This window comes from Camelina sativa, chromosome 11 (assembly GCF_030686135.1).
Source record: "Camelina sativa cultivar CO46 ecotype springtype chromosome 11, ASM3068613v1".
Taxonomy (NCBI): Eukaryota; Viridiplantae; Streptophyta; class Magnoliopsida; order Brassicales; family Brassicaceae; genus Camelina; species Camelina sativa.
In genome coordinates this window covers 14,563,063-14,580,133 of record NC_141890.1, presented here as the reverse complement: position 1 = coordinate 14,580,133, position 17,071 = coordinate 14,563,063, and the positions used below count along the sequence as shown (strand labels likewise).

At 35.7% G+C, this 17,071-nt stretch overlaps 1 protein-coding gene, 1 long non-coding RNA gene and 1 pseudogene across 6 annotated transcripts; 2 read left to right on the top strand and 1 right to left on the bottom strand.

Annotated features, from left to right (window-relative positions):
* The first annotated feature begins 403 nt into the window (after positions 1-403).
* On the top strand, positions 404-1,676 carry LOC104723508 (transcription factor bHLH147-like). 2 transcript variants are annotated; one of them, XM_087476506.1, is made up of 3 exons: positions 426-556; positions 646-1,338; positions 1,529-1,676. In XM_087476506.1, exons 2-3 carry the CDS (start codon positions 693-695, stop codon positions 1,534-1,536), a joined length of 654 nt encoding a protein of 217 aa, XP_087332632.1. In that variant the 5' UTR covers positions 426-556; positions 646-692; the 3' UTR covers positions 1,537-1,676. The 2 variants fall into 2 exon arrangements, with proteins under 2 accessions (XP_087332633.1, XP_087332632.1); XM_087476507.1 differs by lacking the exon at positions 1,529-1,676 and having other exon boundaries at positions 404-1,505.
* A 376-nt stretch (positions 1,677-2,052) lies between these two features.
* On the bottom strand, positions 2,053-3,858 carry LOC104723507 (uncharacterized). Of its 3 annotated transcripts, XR_757361.3 has the most exons (6): positions 3,748-3,858; positions 3,515-3,594; positions 3,338-3,413; positions 2,926-2,971; positions 2,498-2,758; positions 2,053-2,365 (listed from the first exon to the last, which is right to left on the bottom strand). It is a non-coding gene; the product is annotated as an uncharacterized LOC104723507 (long non-coding RNA). The 3 variants fall into 3 exon arrangements; XR_015573130.1 differs by lacking the exon at positions 2,926-2,971 and having other exon boundaries at positions 3,748-3,844; XR_015573131.1 differs by lacking the exon at positions 3,338-3,413 and having other exon boundaries at positions 3,748-3,842.
* A 3,592-nt stretch (positions 3,859-7,450) lies between these two features.
* Positions 7,451-8,327, top strand: LOC104728009 (transcription factor bHLH147 pseudogene; annotated as a pseudogene). The gene has a single exon (XR_015572922.1). The product of XR_015572922.1 is annotated as a transcription factor bHLH147 pseudogene (transcript).
* The last annotated feature ends 8,744 nt before the right edge of the window (positions 8,328-17,071 follow it).

Here is a 17,071-nt window from a genome sequence, read left to right as displayed (position 1 = left end):
GCAGAAAAAGAAAATGTACGTAATCTCAAATATCATAATGTGTAACAAAAAAATGGTAAAAGCAAGAAAGTTCTACCACCATTTTACTAGTGTCTGCATAATATCGAGTCTAGAAAAAATCATGGATTAATGTCTCATTTTGGAAACATTTCTTTTGTGCATTTTGGATCGAATAAACCAAATTTTAAAATACGCCGCGCACTAACGCATACCATGATACTAACTCTATACTACTATTTTTTTTTTTTCTCAACCTATAACAACTTAACAACAAGTAGTTTAGCAAAATACTAGTTTTATTTTTATTTAAGTCAACATTAATGATGGTAATATTTATATTAATATAAGAAAAATTAGAGAAAAGAGAGATATGAAGAGTGGAGATCACATGGATAGGAGAAGAAAAGGATAATATAAAAATCGAATCCCACCACCACCATTACCTTTCCTTTTTGCTTAATAAACAAGGATTCTTCTTTCTCCATCCACATAATAATACAATAACACTCTCTTTGTTGACGTCTCACCTTCTCCTCCTCCTCCTCCTCCTCTTAATGTAATTAAATAAATACTTTAATCACCTTCTAATCTCTTATCTTTATCATTAACATATCTCTAATCTTGTTTTCTTTTTTGTTCTTTCAGTTTGGTTTCTTGATTTTTTTATGTAATTGATTAACACATTTTAGTCGATGTCTCCTGTGACGAATCAAACCTCTGTTGTTTACGATCAATCACAGCGTAAACGTAATAAGAAGAAACCTTCTTCGCCGCAACCACCGTCTCAATCATCTGTTGAGAAATGGAGATCGGAGAAGCAACAACAGATCTACTCTACTAATATCATTCAATCTTTAAGGGAGCTCCGAATTAGCTCAGCCGCCAAGCCGTCGTCGTCTCCGTCTCCTCGTGGCAGAGGTGGTGTAGCCGTACGCGACGCAGCTTATAGATCACTGGCGGTTACGGCGAGAGGAAGAACACTGTGGAGCAGAGCTATATTGTCTAAAGCTGTGAAGCTCAAGTTTAGGAAACAGAACAGGTCGAGAGATTCGATAACCACCAGGAATGTTAATAACTGGTTAAGGAAAAAAAGAGCGACGGTTATGAGGTTGAAGGGGAAAGGTTTGCCAGCTGTAGAGAGGAATGTGAAGTTGCTTAGCCGGTTAATTCCCGGTTGCCAGAAACAACCGTTGCCTGTGGTTTTGGAAGAAACCACCGATTATATTGTTGCCATGGAGATGCAGATTCGAGCTTTGAATGCATTGATCTCCGCCGTTGCGCCGCCACCTCCTCCACCGCCAGAGACAGGTCATGATGGGGATGAGACACACATGCTCGGTTAGCTTGGCTCAGCTGTCTTTTTTCTGATTTTTTAAAAACATTTATTTTTTGTTATTTCATCATAGTTTTTTTTTTTTTGCTATTTTATTATTATGAGTTTTATGTATGTAATGATTCAACATTCTCTACATATTATTAATGTATATCCATCCTTTTTTCTTGAATCACTCTGGAAACAAAACACAAGAATGGTGAGAAGGGATGTTCTTGAATATTAAATGGAAGAATTTGTAATGTTTGTGCTGAGGTAAGCTTCGATTTGTTGTTATGTAACATTGATATTATTATGACGTTTTTGGTTGGTATTGAAACTGAAGTTTATCGGCTGTTATAAAGTTGTGTTATATAGTAGTACTCCATCACACAAATTAAAAAAATCATTAAATTTCCTATTTGGTTTTTAATATATTTTCTAATTTTTTATTGATCAAAACATTAAAACAGTTAGATAAAATTATAAACGTTGTAATTTTTACCAAACAATTGCTTTTATAAATTTAACTTTAAAATGACAAATAATAAAAAACGGAAGCAGTAATTACTAGGAGTGTATATAAATAGAGATTAGCTAAGGGTATACAACAGTAATAATTGGCAATATTTACTTTACATAAACCTATTTAGTGCATAACCTATTTTTCATTTAGAGCAAGTACAATGGTAGTATATAATTTTGAGACTCTTATATTTTTTTAACAATATATTGTGTACTTTTTGTAAAATAAGAACTTTTAGAATCTTAATTAAAATTATCCCCTGGAATGGTAGTATATAATTGGGGTTCTTATTTTTTTAAACAAGACATCTAGTGGGTTCATATGAAAAAGAGTACCTAATTTGAAATTTTATACACATGACAAAGATGTTAAACCTTTCATGTCTGATTCTGCACTTGAGAGAAATCACAACATGACTGCAAACCCCCAAAGTGTCATTCTTCTAGGTTCCACAATGCACCCACTGACTCCGCCTGCTCCAGTGCGGTTTTTGTCTTTAACCCCCGTCACAGGATAACATTTCATACCTGATATTCAATATAAACAACTGTCATGTAAATGCAACAAGACCAATATGTGATTACATAAGTGCCACTCGAAACACCCAAAATGAATACTTCTAACTAATGATGAAGCATGAGTAAGTTGAATTTCTTTACCTGGATATTCGAAATTATCTATTCATGGTTAAATTCCCCTGAGCAAATTTAGCTTTGAATGTGTTTTGAAGTCATTCTCGGGATTTGGCTTGAGCAGCCAATGCAACATCGTCGAGAAATCCCTTTTGTGGGAATTCTTCAGGTACAAGACTCCAATATATCGCAAACTGTTGAGCTGCTTCTTTCTTTTTTCTCCATTAAGCTATAGACTATGCCCTGAAACAAACGCTTGCAATTTCCTCCTTTCATGTTTGTTGGTAGCTGCATAACATAAATACAACAATGAATATACCAATGGCAGTGAGAGACAGAGTACTTCAGTGGTTAAATGCTGAAATAAAGTAAAGTCTCATCTCATGCATCTGCAAGGTGAACATGACACCCAAAAAAATGATTCATATTGAGAGAGTAGGAAAGAAACAACAAACATGCGTAGTGACACAAAGGGTATGTGCTAACTGAGTTTTCCCAGACCTGAAATGAAGTTAAAATCTATTAGAATACAAACTAATTGACTGGCACTATAGTGATTTTCACAACTGATTTTCTCTACAAACAAAAACCAACTTGAAGGTTTCAATATCTAATATATGAAAATAAAATGTTGAATAAGCCATCAAAATATCATGTTTCTGTTAGTGGGGTAAAGCAACAAGACTTAGATGCAAGCCAGACTTCTAGACCTTAGTAAAATCAAATGAGTTTGACCGAGCATCACTTACAGTCATATATCAAAAGTTCTGATGGAGAAACGTTTTGACAACTAAAACGAAGCAAATGCAGGAAGTTACACTACATAGATAGATACAGCAACAAAAGTTGGAAACGTTTAAAACTAACCACAACTTTCTCAACAACAGCTTCACAGATTTTTTTCAATTTTGGCCTTTGATAAACCTTTGATTCCAGTGAGGTTCTGTGTCAATCAAAAGGTTAACCAAATAAACTCATGCAACCAACAATTACATTACATAGTCTATATAGCCAACAAGTGATGATTAGCAAGCTGGTTTATACCTTCTTAGTATGGCATCATGAGACCATTGCAGGTATGGATCCCAGCATCACATCTCCAGCGTTTATACCTTGACCGATCACTGTGCAAAAGCAAAAAAAAAAAATAGAAGATACGACATTAAAATCAGCTACAGATTTTGAGCCAGATACTTCTATCAAACTACAAAATTCATTTGGAATACATCCGAATTCCACAAACAGCACACGAAATAGGTGAGAGTTAAACACTTGACCATAATAATCTATTCGCTATCAAGGAGAATCCATGCTCATATGTATCGATTCGATTCGAGATCCGATTTTGATACAAACTCTTCCGATTGCGCCGCCAAAAAGAGAGAGAGGAGAAAAAACAAAGAACAATATATATATATATATATATTTTAATTAAATCCTGTACCCAACCAATTACTGACACGTTATCATTAAGAGTTGCCTCTTATTTATTTCACCATTTCTGATTTATTTACCCTGTCAACACAATTATTTGCCTTCTTTTATTTAAGGTTTCGTTTCAAAAGTTTTGGCTCAATTCAAAATATATAAGAGCATGCGGATTGGTGTAGGACAATTTTTGGTCCTTCAAATATATTAATTTTATTTTGAGAGTTTCTTAAGTGTGGTATGAGCATTGGTGTCCCTCAGAGTTGGTCTCCTGGAAAAAATAATAGTATTTTTAATTTAAAAAATTAATTATTTAAATTAATAGATAAAAACATATAAAAGTTTTAATTTAAATAAAACATATAACATTGACATTAAAAACATAAAAAAATTAAAAAGTTACAAAAACTTGGAAAAAAAACAAAATATACAATTAAAACATGAAAGATAAAAAACATAAACCATACAAACATCAAAGATAAAAACAAACATTTTATTCAATTCATAGATTTTTTTTAATTAATCTTCATTATCTGAAAGATGTCCAAAGTTAGTCCAAATATGCTCAATCAAATCTTTTTTTAACCGTTCATAAGAAAATTACAAAGTTACAAAAACTTGAAAAAAAAAACAAAACATACAATTAAAACATTAAAAATTAAAAACAGTTTATTCAATCCATAAAATTAAAAACCAAAAAAAAAAAAAAAAAAAACCCAAACAACACCAACCACACAGATGCTGCCACGTGTAACGAAGGACACAGCAAAAAACGTCCCATATTAAGAAACGTCCCACACAGATGCTGCCTTTTTTTATTTATTTAAAAACAAAAAATACCGGAGACAGGCCAAATGTAGGCCGTTGCATATGGTCTAACAACAAGATGAATAACAAAATTATGTAAATATAATAAATATATAATATAATATAATTAATATTTTACATATATAATCTATTCATCTACTATACTATTAGTTGAGATTCTTGAGTAGACCGTTTTTGAAATAACAGTATAATTGTAGTATATCAATTAAGCCCAGAAAAATTAGATTAAGGAAGACTATGATTGTTTTTTTTTTTTTTTTTTTTTGCTAAATATGTAAATATCATTAGATAATGAAAAGAGGTTTTACAAAAGATAAAGCCTATGATTGTGTTTTGACTTTCGAAATAATTGAATAGAGTATTTAAGTAGAAGATACCTTCATAGCAATCAAAATATTTTTTCAGTATCTCTTATCATTTCAAATGGAAATATGTATTTATTTACGAATTCTTAACTTTGTGAGATGATTTAAAATGAACTTACATGTTGACAAGTGGCAACAAGTGGCAAGACTCCCCATTTTAAAGGTATATAACTAATCAAGGTAATTTTTAGCTAGAAAATAAATAAAAAAACTCCATTGGTTATATGGTGCATTTAAGTTTAAAAGTCATTATATGTTCTAATATGAGTATTTCATACATTAAGCTGTTAATTACTATAAAACCATCTTATTGATTTGGTGATCTATATTGGAACTATGAGAAAGACAAACAACCATAAAAATGCTCAAATTTTTCATAACTTATGCACAAAATTTCTACAAAATTGCACACATATAACATAATCAGATTTCCAAACCTAACTATAATAAATGTATAAATTAATTGAGTTTTAGTAAAATAATTTTATGCATAATACTATAAATTGTGACAACTACATTAAAATGATAAACTGACTAAATCTTTAAGTTTTAGTTCAAATATTTGGATGAGGTTTGGAATTTTTTATTAGAGAGCAAAAAGGTAACTGAAAAATTTGTTATGTCTGTTTATTACTTTAATGTTTTAAAATTATACACAAAACTAATGACTTTTTGGATATAAAATTATATACAAAACTAATGACATTTTGGTATAAAATTTGTTCTCTCTCTATATAATTAATCACAAATGACGTTATTGATAATGGATTTACCGAATATGTGGACAACCCATGAGAAATTGTGTAATACATCAAAATATTAAATTAATAAATAAAGATTCAGGTCAGTCATGTCGCTTATCATTGTGAAAATAATATTGGACTGAGTAAATAAACCTTACTCTCAATAAATATGATAAACATATGAGATGAGCTATTGACACAACTAATCTATTGACATAGGTATAGGCCCAGATAACCCACTTGCATAAAGTACGGTGATGCACACATACATCATTATTAGCATAGCAGTTTAAAAGTTAATTAAAACAACAAAGAGTGTATTATGTAAAAAAAGATCTTACAAACTCTCAAACTCTGTCCAGTTCTCAATTAAATTTGGAAGGTTTCCTCTAAACTGATTGTCACTTATACTGTTTGATAAAACCAATTATTAACATTAGTATCACAAGGTAAATATTTATAACTTATTTAAATGAGGAGATACTTACAAAACCTCATTCTGGTCAGTTTTGAGAATATAGATGAAATCTTTCTCATGAATTTGTTTGAGTTCATAAAGCTGGGAAAATCAAACAAGAAGGGTGAGTATTTAATTTCCAAACCTTATATCCGAGTGAGTATATTTAATTCCTAAGACACATGAACAATTAACATGCAAATGATACATTTTTACAGCATCGAATTTCTTATGGTTACATTTTTTAGATTTAACCCGTAAAAAAATTATTCTTACATTATTAGTTTTTAAAATTTTAGTGTTTTTAAATTTAACCAATAAGTTTTTAGTGTTTCCAGATTTAATCCGTGAAAAAATTATATCTTTAAAAGGTATCGTGCGGCGCGAATTAAATTATATTATAAAGGAAAAAAATTGGTTCACCAAGAATTTTTCTATTATAAATACTCTAATTTATTAGATTTAAGCCGTAAAATAATTATTTTCACATTTTTTATCAACATATTAGTAATCATTAAAAATTTTAATTGTTTCATATCAAACAGTATAGTTATTATGGAATATTAATAATCAAGTATAGCTTAAAAACTAAAACACCAATTGTACTGTTAATAAATGTCGATTGCCAATGATATATGATAATAAATGCACATGTCGAAAACGTATAAAACATGGACACAAACAATTGAGAGCCACACACATTTTAGTGGGCCAAAGACCAAATAAAAGAAACACCCAAAATCTGATGAGTCGTTGGTTGATTCATATGTTGTTATCTCTAAACTATAGGTTATACTATAGGTTATATATACGGCTATGTATTCCTACTACAGTAAAAAAATCTATAAACTAATAATGTTAGTATCACAATATTTTATTAATTTATATTGATATTAATTTATCTATAAATTAATAATAATTATTTTATAGTGTAAATTTATAATTATTAATTTATAAATATATTTTTAATTGTTTAAATTTTTAAAAATTATGAATTGAGATAATTTTAGCAAAATAAAATTAGAAAATTTATATGTTGTAAATTTTATGATCTTGAAATTAAATTTGTTATATCCAGAAACATTATTGACAAAAAATTACAAATAATATAAATAAATTCATCTTATACACATAATATAAGTCAATACACTTATGCACTATGGAGTCTATATCTCCAGTGATGAATCAAACAATCACGGCGTAAACGTAATAAGAAGAGACCTTCTTCGCCGCAAGTCGCAACCACCGTCTCAATCATCGGTGCAGAAATGGAGATCGGAGAAGCAACAACAGATGTACTCTAATAATATCATTCAATCTTTAAGGGAGCTCCAGATTAGCTCAGCCACCAAGCCGTCGTCGTCTCCGTCTCCTCGCGGCGGAGGTGGTGTAGCCGTACAAGACAGCTTATAGATCATTGGCGGTTACGACGAGAGGAAGAACACTGTTGAGCAGAGCTATATTGTGTAAAACCGTGAAGCTCAAGTTCAGGAAACAGAACCGGTCGAGAGATTCGATAACCACCAGAAATGTTTATAACCGGTTTAAGGAAAAAGAGAGCGACGGTTATGAGGTTGAAGGGGAAAGGTTTGCCAGCTGTACAGAGGACGGTGAAGCTGCATAGCCGGTTAATTCCCAGTTGCCGGAAACAACCGTTGCCTGTTGTTTTGGAAGGAACCACCGATTATATTGTTGCGATGGAGATGCAGATTCGACCTTTGAATGCATTGATCTCCGCCGTTGCGCCGCCACCTCCTCCACCGACAGAGACAGGTCATGATGGGGATGAGACACACATGCTCAGTTAGCTTGGCCCAGCTGTTATTTTTGTTATTTCATCATTGTTTGGACAAATTTTAACCGTCCGATCAACACAGTTAGCTTGGATCAACACAGTTCTACGGATAAACGCTTGAAGAGATATTTTATTGATGAGCCTTTTTTGTTTACAGAGTTTGTAATAATAATAGATTAGAATCCTCTAACACATGAAAGAAGGATTTTCGGAAATCTTGACATAGATATGTAGAATCCATGGGCGTGTCTATGGCCATAGCCATTGATTCTTCATCATTATCTCTTAGAAGGTTTTAGGGTTTTCTCCTTTCCTTGTGGAATCTCCCCCTCCTCCTCTTTACGTTTCAGGGACCTCTCTTTATAGTTGCCACTAAACCCTAGTTATAGTTGGGTTGGACTTAGTATTATCGGTTGCAACCTCATGTGTTAGACTTAATATATAAGTCGATCATATGAGGATTATATATTAAAAATATAACTTAGTCCTATCTTTGTGTTGAATATTCACAATATAAACGACCCTCCCATCTTATTATATAAAATTGGGTTTTGAAAGTTAGCCATTAACAAAATTTTGATATGTGTCAAGTTATCAATCAAGTTAATATTTAATAGAAATAATTTGATTACAACAAAAATTAAATATTTTGTTTTAAAAATTATTAATAATGTAAAAAGATAATTATCAAAAATTACAGAATTTATTAAAAAATACAAATTTTTTTAAATAATTATAAGGAGATAATATATATGTAAATATCTATTTCATAAAATTTGAAATTATAATATTATTTACTTATTTTTAATTTTAAGTTATTAATTCTACAAAAAATAGAAAAAGGGAATAAGGAAAATATACAGTTAATTATTAATTCTAAATTTTGTAAATACTCACTTCTATATAAACATAGATCCTCTCATATTTAAAAAAATTATTAAAAAACACAGCTTTCAACTTTGTTTAATTGGGTTATTTTTTTAATGGGAAGGTAAGAAAATAACCCAAAAAGGTAATATTAATATGTTGACAAAATTTTCTCATACTTTCTCTTTTTTCAGTTGGGAATATGTAAGATTAATATGTTGACCCATAAAAAAGATTAATATATTCGTCTTTTTTTTCTAATACTATATTTTAAAATTTATTGTAGTATTTTTAGACTGTTTTATTTAATTTATATTTTTATTTTTGAATTATTTAGGCTTCATATATTACCGTGCTTATAAATTTCTATTGTTTCTTTAATTATGTCAAATTAATTTTCTTTTAATTTCTCTATCTTGATTGGTTGGTTGTAAACCCTTCTTTTTTTGCAAACATAATTGTTATCCATTCAATCCCAAAGGGAGATAACGAGTAGAAGCTCATCAACCTAATGGATAGATAAAATTAGGCTAATCAAATACAAGCTTACAACAAACGTAGATAGATAGAATAAAAAAAATATAAATCGTTGTTGATAGATCCATAGGAGCCCAAAAAGACTGTGACACCCTGGTTTGCGGAAAGGTTTAAAATAATTGATTTGACCACATATATCACCAAAATGCAATTAGTTTTCTGGTCAAGGGTCCTGAGAGAACTTCATGATGGGTGACCTTCATGGAAGTGATTGTCGGAACTGTGCGAGTGAGGACAAAACACAGGAAAAAGATCATTTGTTGATTTGTTTACCATCTTTTAATCGTTGTTTTTAAAGTTTCCCTGACATAACAAACTGGCCATCGAATTTGAGTGGGTCCACAGGCTGGGAATAGATGTAAGGCTCACTAATCAAGGTGGCGGTTGAGGCGTTACAAAGACAGAGGCTACATCATGGTGTGTCAAAGACACTTCCACAAATTTATTGGGGAATTTAACATTAATTACTATCAAAAGATTTTTTGACGTTAGAAAAAAGTTTTTAATTTTATTGGTTGTCGGAGCAAGCCATTTTGAGATAGCAAAAATACGTAAACATGTTCTCTCCACACAGGAGGAGGGAAGAGCCAAGGTTCTCTCTGTGGCTGATGTTTGGGCAAAAATAATCGATTCGTTTAGAGACTACGGAAATCAAGAAATAGAAGTTGAATAGTCGTTTTATTGATCAAAGTCTCGAGCTCAAATACAAGAATTCAAGGAACAACGAATCAATCTATAAACCCTAGCCGCGTTCTAGATTTGAGTTGTGTGTCTTGTGTTCTAGGTCTCTTGTTTTGCTCTCGATCCCTCCTCTCGTGGAGGCCGCTCTGCTTTTTATATAGAGATCTATTTACCCTAATCCCTTAGGATATGTCTTGGGCTTGCCGACACTATCTGTGATAGGGTCGGTCATTAGACTCTTGGCTCACTGGTAAAGTCGGCCATTAGACTCTTGGTCCATTAACAGATCCAGTCATGTGACTTCCGGCCCATTGACGAAGCCAGTCGCGAGATTCTCGGGCCTATTGGCATAGTCAGTCGCGAGATTCTCGGCCTATAGACAAAGTCAGCCGCGAGATTCTCGGCCTGTAGACAATGTCAGTCGTGAGACTCTCGGCCTATTGATAAAGTCAGTCACAAGCTCTTGGTCTAGTGACAACGTTGATCACATGATTCTCAATCTATTGACGAAGTCAGTCACGTGACTTTTCTCTTAGTAGATTGACAGACTTGTGTTGACTTTGTCATGTAGAATATGAGTTGACTCTATCCAATATCTTCGCGAATATTCTCTCTGCTTCTCCTGATTTACTGGGTTTGTCGAACTAACCACAAAATTTATTTATTTAATAGAGAAGATAAAATTATACCCAACAGTTTGCCCCTCACTCTCTATTTTCTTAGTAAGAATTTAGAGAGTAGTTATAAACAACAGTATTATTTTTCCAGCCAACGAAATCTCGAAGTCATGTACCTTTTGGAGTGATCTGTAAAGGCTTGTGATGTCACTATAGTAGCTTGATCGAATAGTGACTCCGTAGAGACAATGTTGAGTCCTTAACACGTTCTGTCGGGAATTTTTTTTGTACTTGACTTTATGTGTCATGACCATTTTGTAGGTTGTGACATTCTTTTCAGTCATAAGACTTGTTCGTGACATTGATCTTGTACGTAATAACAATCTCTTACCTTTGGATAATCTCCACATGTGAGCATGTACATGACGACAATCTCCTATCTTGTGCCTAAGAGACAATTTAGGTCTCGCACTCATGACATGATTTGTCTCGTGACATGACTTATACCTCAGGCTCAAGACATTGTTTATGTCTTGTGAACATGACACTATATGTGCCTTGCTTTCATGGCACTATTTATCTCCCGTGCTTGAAACAATAGTATATGTCTAGCTTTCCTGATACGATTTGCGCACTACAATATGACTTTCACCGTGCAAATACGAAGCGATATTTATCTCTTGGCACATCTACTGCTTTGTGTCGTGTCACATGATTGTTTTGCGCCCATGACGTTGTTCCTGTCACGTGCTTCCGACACCATTCATGTCACATGTTAATGACACTACTCATGTTACATGCTCATGGCATGAGTTTCGTGCTCACAACATCATGTAATCATGATTGTTTACGTATTGCGCTCATGACGCGATTTCGTAGTGTACTCAGGAAATTTGTCATGTCATGTGCTCATGGCGTGAGTCTCGTGCTCACACCATCACGTCATGATGACCTTCTTTATTTCTTGCACTCATGAGGCCATATAAGTTGGGTGCTTATGACGTTGTGAACGTCGCGACTTAGCTTGTTCGGTGTTTTGTGATTAGAAGACTTTCTAATTGTCTTATCGAATTTTACTCATTGTTGAATTCTTTGCAGTTAGCTTTGTATTGCAGCGTGAATGTGATCTCTTGCTTGTGACGCGATTTGCGTTGTGTCTCATGACATTGTCTATATCACATGTTGTTACGTGCTCAGGAGATCGTTTTTGCCACATGCTTCTGCTGCTATTCGTGTCACGTGTTTCTGAGGCTACTCATGTCGCGTGCTCATGACATCACTCATGTCATGCACTCATGGCGTGAATCTCGTGATCCATTGATCGCAACATCTAACATCAGGACCCTATTTATATCTTATGCCGACGATTTAGGTCATGTTACGTCGATTTACGCCAACATAAACTTATGTCATGACATGATTCACGTCATGTGCTTGTGACACTATTTATGTGCTCATGACACAAGTGCGCGTCTTGTGCTCACGATAGTCCGATGTTTATTTTCGAAATCACAATGCTGAACAAATTTTTGTGTCTTGTGTCCATGATACATTTTATGTCTCGTGCTCGTGACACATTCTATGTCTCGTGCTCGTGACACATTCTATGTCTCGTGCTCGTGACACATTCTATGTCTCGTGCTCGTGACACATTTAATTCTCGTGCTTGTGACACTTTTTATGTCTCGTGCTCGTGACAGTTAGATGTTCTATAACTGTCATGTGCCCTCTTAAATAATAACAATGTTCATGACATTGTCTTCATCTTGTGCTCGTTACAGTTAGGTGTTCCATAACTGTCATATGCTCCCTTCTTTAATAACAATGTTCGTGACATTGTTTTCATATTGTGCTCGTGATAGTAGTCAGGTGTTCTATAACTGTCATGCGCACTCTTCGACAATAACAATGTTCATGACATTGTTTATGTCTCGTGATATAAGTTCATGTCTTGGGGCTCATGACCGTAACACATATTGTGCTCATAGCACTATTCGCATGCCCATGGCATTACATATGTCATGTGCTTATGACACTACTTACATGCTCATGATGCTATCCTCGTGTTCATGACACAGATCCACGTCTCGTGTCTAGGACACGCACATGCTACTTTTTCAATGCTCATGACATTTGAAGTACTAGTATCACACGCATTATCTTAGAGGGCTAACGCTAATGACATTGCCGCTCACTAGAAGACTTGCTTTGTGGATCGAAAAATCCAATTTTATTGAAATAGTTGTCCATAACTTGGGACAAATGTTCATGAAACTCCATAATCGAAGAAAAACACAATTAAATAATAATTAAACACCATAAATCTTATCAAAAACTCAAACCTCGTCATCAGCCAAAGCGTTCCAACAGTTGGTAAGATTCTTCCCTTCTTTGTTTTGCAACTTATAAGCTCCTCATCCACACACTTCAATGATTTTGTAAGGACCTTCTCAAGTGGGACCGAGTTTCCCAGCTCCTTATTCTATTGTACTTTAAAAAGTATGTCGCAAGACCCAGTCTCCTACTTGGAATGTTTGTGTCCTGACATTTTTGTTGTAGCTCCTAGCCACTTCCTCTTGATACACCAATTTTGGTTTTTCGCTGCTTCTCGTTTATCGTCTAGTGGATCGAGATTGAGACTCATCAACTCTTCATTTTCCTGCAAATTAGGGTGCTCGGTTCGTGCCGTTTTCACACCTACTCCACACGGTATTACTGTTTTCATCCCATACACTAGAGAAAACAATGTTTCGCCGGTCGGGGACTTAGTGGTGGTGTGGTAAGCCCACAACACGCTTGGAAGCTCTTCTACCCACTTTCCTTTAGAATTTTCTAAACGTTTCTTCAACAGTTTTACAATTGTCTTGTTTAAAGATTCAAAGCAGTCGACGTTTGACCGAAGGAAGTCGATAAGCCTCTTTTGTATGTCGGCTGCTAGTTTTGAACTCACGTTCACCCGCTTGTCAGGATCGTCTTTGATTGATGGCACCTCATCCAATTGTTCCCTCTCTGGTTCTTCACCGCGAGGTACCAGCGGTAGCCTCTGTAATTGCTATAACTGTTGACCCTTACCTTTTAAGGTAGTTTGATAGCATGAACGTGAACTTTCTTGTTCCCCTAATATCTCTTTCACTCCCCATGGGGTGGGAAATTTGATAGTCTGATGTAGAGTCGATGGAATAGCTCCCATGTCGTGAATCCAAGGGCGTCCAATAATATCGTTGTAAGCCGAAGCACAATCTACTACCAAAAATTTAGTGTGTTTGTTAACTCCCTCTGCATACACTGGAAGCGTCACTTTGCCAATACTCTGCTTGACCTCACCGCTGAACCCTACTAATGGAATAGATTTTCGTGTTAGTCCTCCTTCGTTGAGACCTAACTCCTTCTATGCTTGCATATAAAAGATGTTAGTTAAGCTTCCATTGTCGATTAATATCCTCTTCATCAAACAGTTAGCCACCTTCAACTGTATGACTAAAGCATCGTGATGCAGGGTTGGTACACTGCTCTCATCAGTCGTAAATGTAATAGTGTATGACGGTGTATCGCCTTTTGTAGCGTGTCCTCTGCTTTGAGAGTTCTTGACAGCTCTAGTGTTTCTTTTCGCAGCTGAGTGAGTTATTCCACTTATCTATGATCCTCCAGAGATAACATTGATGACTCGATCATGTTTTGGAGGCAAAACTGGGGCATTTTCAATTGCTATTTGCTTGTTTCTCTCGCCATCCATGCGATTGCGGGTTCTATCAGAAAAGTATTCCCTCAAGTGACCTTTTTTAAGCAGCTCATTCACTTCCATCTTCAATGAGATGCAATCTTCTGTTTTGTGGCCGTGATCGTTGTGGAACTCACACCACTTCAAGGTGTCACGCCTATTTTCAAATGCTTTCATTTTTGGAGGCCATCTCACGGTTCCACCCATCTCTTTCAATACATCGACTAAATGTGTATGAGAGATCTAGAGGTTACTAATATCTGGCCATGTTTTCGATTTAGGCCTCCGGTCTTCAGCTTCGCTCAATGTTTGATGTGTGTTCCTTCTTTCACTCATGGTGTTTTCGTCACGAGGTCTTTGGTAAGGCTTGTCACCCCTACTTGTTCTTTCGTTCTCACCACACGGGAATCAGATCGTGGTGAACGTCGCTGGCGATAAGCCGAGTCTTCCTCCCACTTTATCTGCGCCCACGCATGTGATAGCACGTCTTCCATTGTTCTGCACTGGTACTTCGTAAGTTCCTTGTACAAATCACCGTCAAGAAGCAAGCCTCTTTTAAATGCAGAGATGGCGGTTGACGTGTTGCAATTGGGTATCGACACTTTTTCCTTGTTGAAGCGTCCCACGTAGGAACACAACGACTCGTCTCTCTTTTGTCGTACCTCGTAAAGGTCATCCACTGTCTTCTCCAGGTTCCTGCTGCTTGCGAATTGCTCAATGAAGAGATCTGTCAACGATGCGAATGAGTTTATTGAGCTGTTTGGTAAGTTGGTTAACCACTGAAGCGCAGCCCCCGTAAGGCTTGAGCCAAATCCCTTGCACATAGTCGCTTCCCTACACTCTTTCTGGATAGCCGTTGTGAACATTCGTTGTTTGTATTGCGCTATGTGGTCATCTGGGTCAGATGTTCCATCATATATCTTCATTGTTGGTAGCATGAATTTTCTCGGCATCTCATTGAGTGCGATTTCATCAAAGAACGGTGTATCAGCATACGAATGCAAGTTGCTTTTTCGGATCGGTGGAGCCACTCCTGGTAGTCGTTCGATCATGGCTTCTACTGCACCCAAGCGCTTTGTAATCATAGCTTCCAAATAAGTGGCATATGGTTCATGTTCGACCCCTGTCACATGCACTGTGTTAACAGTTCGTTGTTGATCCATGTTTTCTTCTCGAACAAGGTTCTCACAGGTTTGCCTTATGCTATGGTCTTCTTTGTTATTTTCCTCCCGTGGAGTCTCTAGTCGTCCGTCTTCAGTCGTGGGTGTTGTTCGAGTAGGTCTAGGAGTCGTGTTGAGATCTTGCATCTGATTGACTTGCACGCCACAAAATCTTGAGCTTGCTTCAGAAAAAGTTTTTCCTGCTGTCACCAGCGAGGCGTTCTCCTCCCGTAGCCTAGCGTTATCGGCCTCAATCTGCGTCAGCTTCTGCACTATCTCGTTCATCTTGGCAGTCAGGACTTCCAGCTGAGTGGCGATAGTCGCGTCGACATTAGTCGTGTCACTTCCGTTTCCTGTCATCTCACGTAGATTACTCTCTACCCCTCCTTCTAGCGCCGATTATTTGGGCAAAATAATCGATTCATTTAGAGACTACAGAAAACAAGAAATAGAAGTTGAATAGTCGTTTTATTGATCAAAGTCTCGAGCTCAAATACAAGAATTCAAGGAACAACGAATCAATCTATAAACCCTAGCCGCGTTCTAAATTTGAGTCGTGTGTCTTGTGTTCTAGGTCTCTTGTTTTGCTCTCGATCCCCCCTCTCGTGGAGGCCGCTCTCCTTTTTATATAGAGATCTCTTTACCCTAATCCCTTAGGATATGTCTTGGGCTTGCCGACACTATCTGTGATAGGGTCGGTCATTAGACTCTTGACTCACTGGTAAAGTCGGTCATTAGACTCTTGGTCCATTAACAGATCGAGTCATGTGACTTCCGACCCATTGACGAAGCCAGTCGCGAGATTCTCGGGCCTATTGGCAAAGTCAATCGCGAGATTCTCGGCCTATAGACAAAGTCAGTCGCAAGATTCTCGACCCGTAGACAATGTCTCGTGAGATTCTCGGCCTATTGTTAAAGTCAGTCACAAGCTCTTGGTCTAGTGACAACGTCGATCACGTGATTCTCAATCTATTGACGAAGTCAGTCACATGACTTTTCTCTTAGTAGATTGGCAGACTTGTGTTGACTTTGTCATGTAGAATATGAGTTGACTCTATCCAATATCTTCGCGAATATTCTCTCTGCTTCTCCTGATTTACCGGGTTTGTCGAACTAAATATTCTCTCTGCTTCTCCTGATTTACCGGGTTTGTCGAACTAACCACGAAATATATTTATTTAATAGAGAAGATAAAATTATACCCAACAGTTGAGAAGGTTGAACACAAGGTTATCTCTGCAAGGGAGGGAGGTGGAGGAGGTTGGACGCAAGATTATCTCCCCATGAAAGGAAGGCGGAGCCAAGGTTTCCTCCATGGTTGAGGAGGTTGGACGCAAAGTTCTCTCCATAAGGGATGAGGACGGAGCCGAAGTTTTCTCCATAGTGGTCATACATTATTATGATG